This window comes from Pseudophryne corroboree, chromosome 1, assembly GCF_028390025.1.
Source record: "Pseudophryne corroboree isolate aPseCor3 chromosome 1, aPseCor3.hap2, whole genome shotgun sequence".
In the NCBI taxonomy this organism is placed as follows: domain Eukaryota; kingdom Metazoa; phylum Chordata; class Amphibia; order Anura; family Myobatrachidae; genus Pseudophryne; species Pseudophryne corroboree.
In genome coordinates this window covers 136149802-136162000 of record NC_086444.1, presented here as the reverse complement: position 1 = coordinate 136162000, position 12199 = coordinate 136149802, and the positions used below count along the sequence as shown (strand labels likewise).

General features: G+C 47.3%; 1 protein-coding gene across 1 annotated transcript in view; it reads right to left on the bottom strand.

Annotated features, from left to right (window-relative positions):
- Positions 1-9329: 9329 nt before the first annotated feature.
- SHISAL2B (shisa like 2B) overlaps positions 9330-12199 on the bottom strand; it is a 189472-nt gene continuing 186602 nt past the window's right edge. The window contains exon 3 of the mRNA XM_063963129.1: positions 9330-9508. Coding sequence (XP_063819199.1) covers positions 9375-9508 — 134 coding nt within the window. The 3' untranslated portion in view covers positions 9330-9374. The remainder of the gene's footprint in view (positions 9509-12199) is intronic.

The following is a 12199-nucleotide window of genomic DNA, read 5'->3' as shown; positions in this document are numbered from 1 at the left end:
ACTGGTTTGAACCTTTGAGAAAGGTTGAGTTAAAGTTTCTCACTTGGAAAGTGGTCATGCTTTTGGCTTTGGCCTCTGCCAGACGAGTGTCAGAATTGGCAGCTTTGTCTCACAAGAGCCCGTATTTGATTTTGCATGTAGATAGAGCAGAATTGAGGACTCGTCAGCAATTTCTGCCGAAGGTGGTATCTTCGTTTCACATAAATGAACCTATTGCGGTACCTGTGGCTATGGAGGCTGTGGCAGTCCCCAAATCTCTTGATGTCGTAAGAGCTTTGAAAATTTATGTCACCAGGACGACTCTTGTTAGGAAAACGGAAACACTGTTTGTCCTGTATGCCTCCAACAAGATTGGAAATCCTGCTTCCAAGCAGACCATTGGCCGCTGGATTTGTAATACGATTCAGCATGCTCATTCTTCAGCTGGGTTGCCGTTGCCGAAGTCAGTAAAGGCCCATTCTACCAGGAAGGTGGGCTCATCTTGGGCAGCTGCCCGAAGGGTCTCGGCACTTCAACTTTGCCGAGCAGCTACGTGGTCGGGTTCAAACACTTTTGCTAAGTTCTACAAGTTTGATACCCTGGCTGATGAGGACCTCATGTTTGCTCAATCGGTGCTGCAGAGTCGTCTGCACTCTCCCGCCCGGTCTGGAGCTTTGGTATAGACCCCATGGTCCTTTTGGAGTCCCCAGCATCCTCTATGACGTAAGAGAAAATAGGATTTTAATACATACCGGTAAATCCTTTTCTCCTAGTCCGTAGAGGATGCTGGGCGCCCATCCCAGCGCGGATTGTTTCTTGCAGTTTGTATTGATACTTGTTGTTTTCGGTTGCACAAAGGTTGTGTATCAGTTGTGTTCAGCTTGTTGCTGTTGTTAGTTCATACTGTTATCTGGTATTCCTGCTAATCCAGTTGTACGGTGTGTTTGTGGTGTGGGCTGGTATGCTCTCGCCTTAGTTTAACAAAAATCCTTTCCTCGAAATGTCAGTCTCCCCTGGGCACAGTTCCTATAACAGAGGTCTGGAAGAGGGGCATAGAGGGAGGAGCGAGTTCACACCCAGTCAAAGTCTTTTAGTGTGCCCATGTCTCCTGCGGATCCCGTCTATACCCCATGGTCCTTTTGGAGTCCCCAGCATCCTCTACGGACTAGGAGAAAAGGATTTACCGGTAGGTATTAAAATCCTATTTTCCCTCTGCAGTGGACACAGACGCTGACAGGACAGGGATGCGGAGCTCCTCCAGTGTGACTCCACATTACCTCAGCAGTACCAGGGGGTCATAGCAAGGGGGAAGCAATTCTTAATGTACGAAGTTCCCTATCATGGTACTTAGTCTGCGACCCGGATAAGCTTGGCATTAGTGATAAGGGCGCGGTGGGTGCTGGTTCCAAACATCTCTGTGTCTCCCTGAAGGGCTCTTTGTGGGTTAATTGTGCTTAACCTTTCCTCTGTGTATTTGCAAAGAGTGTGTGTCTTGTACCGCAGAGTGTTCCTCTTCACCAGGGGGCTCACTACTGGGTAGTCGGGATTCACAGACTAGCGGGGCTGAACTGGAATGGGTTAATTCTCTTAAGGGAATGATCTCAACTCTTTCTACAAAATTGTCCCGCAATGAGAAAGAGACGCAATACTTAAAACAGACTGTGGATGAGTTTATGAACAAAGACTCAGTCCCCAAGACAGCATCTCAATCTCCTCCCATTTGTCCGCAAAAGCGATCTCTGGCCCATATCCTGCAGTCTGACTCTGACAGGTCAGACATGGAGGAGGGGGAGGTGGACTCAGAAGGGGGGATGCAGCTCTGTCACAGGGAATAGAGGCTCTTATAGAGGCTATCAGAGATGTTCTGCATATTCCTGATAAGGTGTCAGAGGAGTGTGAGGAATCTTATTTTAATGTAAAAAAGAAGTCCTCAGACACTTTTCCTGCGTCAAAGGAATTGAATACCCTGTTTGAAGAACCATGGGTTAATCCTGATAAGAAGTTTCAGATCCCTAAAAGGTTGCTCTCATCTGTTCCCTTTCCTTTGGAGGATAGGAAAAAATGGGAGACTCCACCGACAGTGGACGCATCAGACTCTAGGCTGTCACGTAAAATCATATTGCCTGTTCCTGGTGCAGCCTCCCTGAAAGACACGGCTGATCATAAAATTGAGGCTACACTCAAATCATTGTACACAGCTGCTGGGGTGGCCCAAAGACCCACTATTGCATGTGCGTGGATCACTAAAGAGATTGCAAAATGGTCAGGTAACCTAATTGAGGGGTTAGATTCCTTATCTGGGGGGGCGTTGTCTTACTCCTGCAGCATATACAAGACTCTGTGAACTTTATGGTGGAAGCCATAAAGGAAATAGGCGTGCTTAACGCACGCACCACTGTGATGGCAGTGGCGGCATGCAGAGGCTTGTTGCTACGCCAGTGGACTGCTGACGCGTATTCCAGGAAAGGCGTGGAAGGCCTACCATTCACAGGAGAGGCCTTGTTCGGAGAAGAATTAGACAAATGGATATCCACAGCTACTGCGGGTAAGTCTACATATCTTCCTTCCGCAGCCCCCCCAACCAAGAAGACTTATTCAGCTTCTAAGTTACAGTCCATTCGGACAGCCAAGTTCAAGGGCAAATCCAGAGGTGCTTCTACGTCTTCCAGCGTCGCAAGATGTAAACCACGCAAACCAGAAACAGCAGGTGCTCAGGAACAGAGCTCAGGCACTGCTTCCTCAAAGCCTTCAGCATGACGGTGGACCACAATGCCTGGAAGGTTGTCAGGTGGGAGCTCGCCTACAATTCTTCAGTCAAATCTGGTCAAATTCGTGCCAGGATCCCTGGGTCATAAATCTTATTTCCCAGGGCTACAGACTGGAGTTCCAAAGAGCTCCCACCTCACAGATTCTTCAAATCAGGCTTGCCAGTCTCACAAGAGGCAAGTATAACGTTACAACATGCCATCCAAAAACTGATACAGACTCATGTCATTGTTCTAGTTCCACCTCATCTGCTAAACAAGGGGTACTATTCCAACTTGTTTGTAGTACCGAAACCGGACGGTTCGGTAAGACCAATTTTGAACCTCAAGTCGTTGACCCCGTACTTACGAGTGTTCAAATTCATATGGAGTCTCTGAGAGCGGTGATCTCTGGTCTAGAGGAGGGGGAATTCCTATTGTCTCTGGATATCAAGGATGCGTACCTTCAAATTCCAATCTGGCCGCCTCATCAGGCTTACCTACGGTTTGCACTGTAGGACTGTCACTACCAGTTCCAGGCCCTGCCATTTGGTCTCTCCATGGCACCGAGGGTGTTCACCAAGGTGATGGCAGAGATGATGTTCCTACTCCACAAAGATGGAGTGAACATAATTCCGTACCTGGGAGATCTCCTGATAAAAGCACCGTCCAGGGAAAGGTTGCTGGACAGCATTGCTCTCTCAACCAAACTTTTCCAGGATCATGGGTGGATTTTGAACCTTCCGAAATCTCACCTAGAGCTAACACTGAAGCTTCCATTCCTGGGAATGATACTGGATACGGAGTTGCAGAAGGTGTTCCTTCCGTTGGAAAAGGCATTAGTGATCCAGTCAATGGTTCGAGATGTCCTGAAACAAACCCGGATATCAGTGCATCTGTGCATTCGCTTTCTGGGGAAAATGGTGGCCTCTTATGAGGCTCTTCAATACAGAAGGTTTCACACAAGACCTTTCCAGCTCGATCTGTTGGACAAACGGTCCGGATCGCATCTTCACATGCACCAGAGGATCCGTCTGTCACCAAAAGCCAGGATCTCCCTTCTGTGGTGGCTACAAACTTCTCACCTCGTCGAGGGTCAGAGGTTCAGAATTGGATTCTGTTAACCACAGACGCAAGCCTCAGAGGTTGGGGAGCAGTCACTTAGGAGGTGTAGTTTCAAGGAAGATGGTCCAGTCAGGAAGTCATCCTTCCAATCAACATTCTTTAACTCAGGGCCATGTACAATGCCCTTCTGCAGGCCTCACATCTTCTTCAAGATCAGGCCATTCAGGTGTAGTCGGACAATGTGACGGCAGTAACGTACATAAACCGACAGGGCGGAATGAAAAGCAGAGGTGTCAAGAATTCTCCTCTGGGCAGAGAGAAATGCTGTGGCATTGTCAGCGGTCTTCATTCCGGGAGTAGACAACTGGGAAGCAGACTTCCTCAGCAGACACGACCTGCACCCGGGGGAGTGGGGCCTTCACCCAGAACTGTTCAGGTGCTTGACAAGTCAATGGAGATATCCACAGATCGACATGATGGCCTCTCGTCTCAACAAGAAGCTCAAGCGGTATTGTTCATGGTGGAGAGACCTACAGGTTTCCTCCGCTTCCTCTGATCCCAAGAATTCTAAAGAGAATAAAAAGGGAAAAGATCAAGCAATTCTAATTGCTCCAGACTGGCCAAGAAGGGCCTGGTACACGGACCTTCTGGAGATGCTCCTCGAAGATCCGTGGCCTCTTCATCTTTGCGAGGATCTTCTGCAACAGGGCCCGTTCATATATCAGGACTTACCGCGGCTACATTTGACAGCATGGAAGTTGAACGGCTGATTCTAACCAGGAGAGGGATCCCTAACAAGGTTATCCCGACTATGATCCAAGCCAGCAAGTGGGTAACGTCTAAGCATTACCATCGTATTTGGAAGAAATACGTTTCTTGGTGTGAGAGCAGAAAATTTTCTGCGCTGGAATTCCATCTAGGACATTTCCTGCTTTTTCTACAAGCTGGAGTAGATGTGGGCCTACGTCTGGGCTTCATAAAAGTCCAGATTTCGGCCTTATCCATTTTCTTTCAGAAACAATTGGCTTCTCTCCCTGAGGTCCAGACGTTTTTGAAAGGTGTCCTGCACATCCAACCTCCCTTTGTGCCTCCCACGGCACCTTGGGATCTCAATGTGGTGCTGCATTTCCTTCAATTGGACTGGTTTGAGCCATTACAGGAGGTGGTCGTAAAAAATCTTACATGGAAGACCATCACACTGTTTGCCTTGGCTTCAGCAAGACATGTGTCGGAGGTGGGGGCTTTGTCTCACAAAAGTCCCTATTTAATTTTCCATGAGGACAGAGCTGAACTCAGAACTCGTCAGCAATTTCTTCCTAAGGTGGTGTCCACTTTTCGCATCAACCAACCTATTGTGGTTTCGGTTGTCACCGACACCTCTGCTACTTCAAAGTCTTTGGATGTCGTGAAGGCTTTGAAGGTGTCTGTGAAAAGAACAGCTCGTCACAGAAAGACAAACTCGCTGTTTGTTCTTTATGATCCCAATAAGATTGGGTGTCCTGCTTCAAAGCAGACAATTGCACGCTGGATCAGACTTACTATCCAGCATGCTTATTCCACGGCAAGGTTGCCATGTCCAAAATCTGTACAGGCCCAATCTACTAAGTCGGTGGGTTCTTCATGGGCGGCTGCCCGGGGTGTCTCGGCTTTGCAGCTCTGCCGAGCAGCTTCTTGGTCAGGTTCGAACACGTTTGCAAAGTTCTACAAGTTCGATACTTTGGCCTCTGAGGACCTTCAGTTTGGTCAATCAGTTCTGCAGGAACATCAGCACTCTCCCACCCTGTTTGGGAGCTTTGGTACTTCCCCATGGTACTAAATGGACCTCAGTATCCTCTAGGACGTAAGAGAAAAAAGGATTTTAATTACCTACCGGTAAATCCTTATCTCGTAGTCCGTAGAGGATACTGGGCGCCCGCCCAGTGCTTCGTTCTTCCTGCACTGTTACTTGGTTAAGTAATGTTGGTTCAGCCGTTGCTGTTCCTGTTTCAAGTTTGGTTAGCTTGGCTTTCCTCTGTGTGCTGGTTCGAAATCTCATCACTATCCTTATCTATCCTTCTCTCGAAGTATGTCCGTCTCCTTGGGCACAGTTTCCTAGACTGAGTCTGGTAGGAGGGGCATAGAGGGAGGAGCCAGCCCACACTATCAAATTCTTAAAGTGCCCATGGCTCCTAGTGGACCCGTCTATACCCCATGGTACTAAATGGACCCCAGTATCTTCTACGGACTACGAGAAAAGGATTTACTGGTAGGTAATTAAAATCCTATTTTACTCTGCACAGAAACAAAATAACCCACCCAAATCTAACTCTCTCTGCAAATGTTATATCTGCCCCAACTGCAGTGCACATGGGGGGTCATTCGAGTTGATTGTAGCTGTGCTAAATTTAGCACAGCTACGATCTTCTTCCCAGACATGCGGGGGAATGCCCAGCACAGGGCTAGTCCGCCCCGCATGTTAGTCCGGCCCCCCCCCTCGCAAAAGTGCAAAGGCATCGCACAGCGGCGATGCCTTTGCATTTCAATAGCAGCTCTCGGCCAGCGCAGCTTTAGCGTGCTGGCCGGGAGCTACTCATCGCTCCCCGACCCGAAGCGGCTGCGTGTGACATCATGCAGCCGCTGCGGCCCGCCCCTAGTTCGGTCCTGCGTTGGCCGGACCAAACCCACAAAACAGCGGCCAAATGCCGCCGTTCCGCCCCCTCCCGCCCAGCGATCGCCTCTGCCTGTGAATCAGGCAGAAGCGATCGCATCCCTGCTACGGCCTTCGGCCATCTGGCATGCGCAGCAGGGACCCGTTCACTCTGCTGCATTAAAACGCAGTGAGCGAACGGGTCAGAATGACCCCCAAGGTTTTGCCCAACTGCTAACAAATTTGCTGCTATGATCATGTCCGAATTACCCCCCTTGTTTCCTATTAAAACCCCATGTGAATTGGGCTGATGATATTCTATGTGCTTTAGGGTGACTAGTGACACATTAAATACTAGCAGGGAAGGGAGGACATCGTGGCTGATGAGCTATACATTCCATTAATGATGATGTGTTTGTGTACATGCTGTATATTTTATGGGTTGTGAACATTCCTGGCCAAATGCTCACTATGAAAAGTGGTTTGAGGCACATCCAAGACTCCTTCATGGACGTTTAACAGTTTGTATGCCACTTTTTTCTTTTTCTGTTCAGTGGTTCCCAAATGCGGTCCTCAAGGCACCCGTAACAGCCCAGGCTTTAAAGATATCCATCCTTGTGCACAGATGGTATAATCCAACTGACTGAGGTACCAGTGCTTAAAGTGGTCCTAGAGAGGTAGTGGTACTCATTTCCCCCACCACCCACCTCCCCTCCCACTAGGCGGAGCCAGGTCCAGTGCTAGGGTTTAGGCACCCCCTATTTGCAAAAAAAAGGGGTGTGGTCTCACAAGGATGAGTGTGGTCACATAATAGTATCCCCAGTTCAAATTATGCCACACTGTAGAACAATCTTCACATTACACCGCACGTAGTGCCCCTGATTCATATTACACCACATACCTGTAGTAGTGCCCCTTATTCCCGTTACATCACACAGTAGTGCCTCTTATTCAGGTTACAACACACAGTAGTGCCCTTAGTCACATTACATCAAACATTAGTGCCCCTTATTCATGTTACGTCACTCAGTAGTGTCCCTTATACACAATGTCCACAGTAGTAGAGCCCCTTACACGTAATGCTTACAGTAATAGTGCCTCTTATACACATCTCTGCTTCTGTAACTCCAGCAGCTCACTGCCCGTGTTCCTCCAGCAGATTTTCTGCCTCTCTCTGTCCCTCAAGCCCACTCTCACCTTGTATTCGGCCTGCACAGATCCTGCTCCTCTTCGTGGCTCTTCACTTCAGCAACAGTGATTGCATGACATCACATACGTCGTGCCAGAAAAGGAAGCCACTGGGAACTGAGGAGGTGATGATCGCCTCCTACAGACACAGCTTATGTGAGTACCAGGAGGCCACAAGCAGAGGACCCTGGAGCTGCCAGGACCTGAGGAAGGAGGAGGTAGCTGCAGCTTGTCAGTGACACTAGCGCCGCCCACATCATCTATTAACAAGGGTAGTGGGGTAGTCTTTTCTGTTGGAGTTACTGTGCAGCGCCGTGATATTGCGATCATTGTACAGGGTGATTCAAAAGTCGCAATACATCCTTTTGTTTCGAAAACTGTGCAGGAAATGGGAAAACTGAATACTCCAATAAGATATGGGTGAGGTGGGCTATCTTTTAGGGTATGTACCGAACAGGGGCGCCCTCTTGAAATTGTCCATCTTGGATCTAATTCCGTTTTTTCAAATGGAAAGTGGGTCGTGTAACATGTCAGACAACATCAGAATTTGCTGAAAAGTTTATTGCTGCAAACAGATTTGAAATAGCAGTTATGGTTCAAAAGTAAAAAAAAAATTGTTGCAGGTAATTGAAGATGACTTTGACAAAAGAGGAGAGAATTGAGGTCATTTTGATGTCTGGAGAACAAAGTTTCCATGTCATAGCTGCAGATTTTAACAACCGGCACCCAGAAAGACCTCCAATTTCATATAACACTGTCAGGTGCCTAAATTTCCAAATTCCGAGAAACTGGGACTGTGGCTGACAAGTCACGGAATGGTTGTCCAAAAAGTGCTACTGACGAGACAACCTCAACAATGGTTTTGGCATCCTTCATGAAGAGCCCGCAACGCAGCACACGACGTTCGTTCTCCAGACATCAAAATGACCTCAATTCTCTCCTCTTTTGTCAAAGTCATCTTCAGTTACCTGCAACAAAACTGTTGTCACTTTTGAACCATAACTGCTATTTCAAATCTGTTTGCAGCAATAAACTTTTCAGCAAATTCTGATGTTGTTTGACATGTTACACAACCCCCTTTCCATTTGAAAAAACTGACTTAAATTCAAGATGGCCGATTTCAAAATGGCGCCCATGTTCAGTACATACCCTAAAAGATAGCCCACCTCACCCATACCTTACTGGAGTATTCAGTTTTCCCATTTCCTGCACAGTTTTTGAAACAAAAGGGTGTACTGCGACTTTTGAATCACTGTGTATTATATGGTGATACTGTCTGTAAGTAAAGGATGACTGCTCTCCTCTAGGATGGGGGGTGCATGCAGTGACATGTTGGGGGATGGGGGGGGGCGGGCCTATAGGATATTGTTGCACCAGGGCCCACCGCTCACTAGTTCCATCACTGTCACTACATGCTGTAGGTGCATGGCATGTATGTTAAAGCATGTCACAACCTATAGCCTGCATTTCCTGTACATACACACCCTTCTCCATAATTCTGTTTAAATAGCTATGGGGTCTTTGGGGAACACACTTCTTAAGCCATAGATCACTGAAAAAGTGATTTTCGATATGAGTTCTGCATTGATTTAGTTCTAAGATAAACATCACCTAAACTTTTTAATTTTTATGAAATAATAATAATAACTGATTATATAGCACTTTTCTCCAATAGGATCCATGCGTATTACTTACAATAAACATTTATTTAATATTTATTTGCATGTAGAGTTTATAAAACTAAAAAAAAAACCATGTTTATTTCCAGCAGGTTAAAGTTTAGTAACAATTTGTGTAACTTCCGTCAGTTTTTCTTGGATGGTGCCATCCAGTTCGCAGAGTATGTCATTGGTAGAATTCACAGTAGTAGCGCAGTAACCAGATTTTGTCTTTCTCTTCAGCTTACCTGAAAAATATGAAACAATATTTTCATGCAATTAAAGTAACGTCTGAAGAAATGAAAACAACTTGCTTATTCTTTTTTACAGGATACATTTTACAAAAGTCATGTTAATTGCTCAGCACAGTTTTTTAAAATTATGGTCGGGGATGCCTAACAATCCATCCATACATAGGCAGATCCAGGAAGGGGGCACTCTGGCCCGTGCCCCCCCCCCTGTCGTTTCTGACTTCTTTTGTTTTTCAAAGGGAGAACAGCAGCAGCACTACTGCTATTTTCGTCAGTTAGATTTGATAAAAGAGTCGGCAGGCACTAGGACCCGTTGCGGCTCTAACAGCAAGTCCATGTGGTAACCAATGGGGAGGCTGGAGCTGCAACTCCAGCCTCCCCCTGCTCACACCGCAACCTACCTCCCCCACTGCCAGCCGGCCAGAGTCCAGCCCAGGCGCGGGGTTCAAATGTCAGCATCGAGTAAGACTCTTACTTATGACGGCTCAGAAGGCTTCATTAGCTCGCACTGCACAGTATCCCAGTGCTTCCTCCTCCACTTCCTTTACCACCATGCTAGGTGCAGTCAAACTCAGCCTCAGCTTTGAGAAGACGGTCCTGCAGATGTCTTATGCTGCTTGTAGGAGAGCCAGCTGGCTGCTTCTGCTAATTAAAGATGGGCAGTTCGTGTCCTGCAGTCTGAGTCTCAGTGCAGTGCCCAAAACAAGGTATGCTGCACCTGCCACCACCAACTAATAACTAATGGAACAGGTGACCAACATTTCAAGACCCAATCTGCCTTTTCATCGGGGTGAAACACTGTCAATAAACCAGGATGCGCTCCTACAGCCAATCATTACCTGATGGCGTATTCTGTGGGGCTACGCCCCCTGTGATACAACACCCCTTATCTGGGAGCACGCGTGTCTTAGTTGCATGTAAATATAACTATTATTCCCCTATCATGGTGCCCCCCCTTTCATTTTCTTCTGGATCCGCCCCTGCATCCATAACATGTACAGCAATTTTGTTGTCTGAACCAATATTGTTGCAATTAATTTTAGTGCCATTAGTTGTCCACAGAGCACCATAACCCTGTGTACACCTTTTTTTGCAGCTTATTTAGGTGTCTATTCATGAAGCAGTGAGAAGTGAGCCAGTGGAGAAGTTGCCCATGGCAACCAATCAGCATTGAAGTAACATCATTTGCATACTATACAATTGTACGAAGCACCTGATTGGTTGCCATGAGCAACTTCTCCACAGGCTCACTTCTCCACTTTTTTCACTGCTTCACGAATAGATCCCTATGAGTTGAACAGTAAACTACTGTTTTGTTTTTTTAGCATAAGATTTACATTCCAAGAATGCATGTTCATAACCCTATATATCTTCACGCATATTGTTGACTTGCTTCTCCTTTGGCAGAGACAGAACAGGAGTAAGTATATTTAAGAAAACGAGTTTTATGGTAAGAACTTACCTTTGTTAAAACTTTCTGCGAGGTACACTGGGCTTCACAAGCAATGGACAATGGGGTGTAGAGTAGGATCTTGATCCGAGGCACCAACAGGCTCAAAGCTTTGACTGTTCCCAGAATGCATAGCGCCGCCTCCTATATCACCCCGCCTCCCTGCACAGGATCTCAGTTTTTAGTTAACCAGTCCAATGCAGTAGCAGGAAAAGAGACGACAACGGTTAGTAGCCACAACACCGCATTCTCACGACGGGAGACGTGTCAACGGCTAATGCCATACCAACCCAAAGAAGCAAAGTGCGTCAGGGTGGGCGCCTTGTGGAGCCCAGTGTACCTCGCAGAAAGAGTTTTAACAAAGGTAAGTTCTTACCATAAAACTCGTTTTCTGCTGCGGGGTACACTGGGCTCCACAAGGAATAGACAATGGGGATGTCCTAAAGCAGGGAGGGGACGCACTGTAGCGGGCATACGAACCCGGCGTCCAAAGGAAGCATCCTGGGAAGCGGCAGTATCAAAGGCATAGAACCTTATGAACGTGTTCACAGAGGACCACGTAGCCGCCTTGCACAATTGTTCAAGGGTCGCACCACGTTGGGCCGCCCAAGAAGGTCCAACAGACCGAGTAGAATGGGCCTTAATGTGATCAGGAGCAGAGAGACCAGCCTTCACATAAGCATGTGCGCAATCACCATTCTAATCCATCTGTCCAGAGTTTGGTTGTGAGCAGGCCAGCCCCGTTTGTGAAACCCAAACACAACAAAAAGAGAATCAGATTTCCTAATAGGAGCAGTTCTCTTCACATAGATACGGAGAGCCCGTACCACATCCAAAGACCGCTCTTTGGGAGACAGATCAGGAGAAACAAGTGCCGGAACTACAATCTCCTGATTAAGGTGGAACTAAGAAACCACCTTAGGTAGATAGCCGGGACGAGTCCTAAGAACCACCCGGTCACGGTGAAATATCAGATATGGGGAACTACAGGATAAGGAACCCAAATCCGACACTCTTCTAGCTGGAGCAATAGCCAGCAGAAACACCACCTTAAGGGAAAGCCACTTAAGGTCAGCTGAACCAAGAGGTTCAAACGGAGACTCTTGTAATGCCTCCAAACCACCGACAAGTCCCAAGGAGCCACAGGCGGGACATAGGGAGGTTGGATACGCAACACGCACTGAGTAAAGGTATGCACATCAATTAAGGTCGCAATTTTTCTCTGAAACCACACCGAC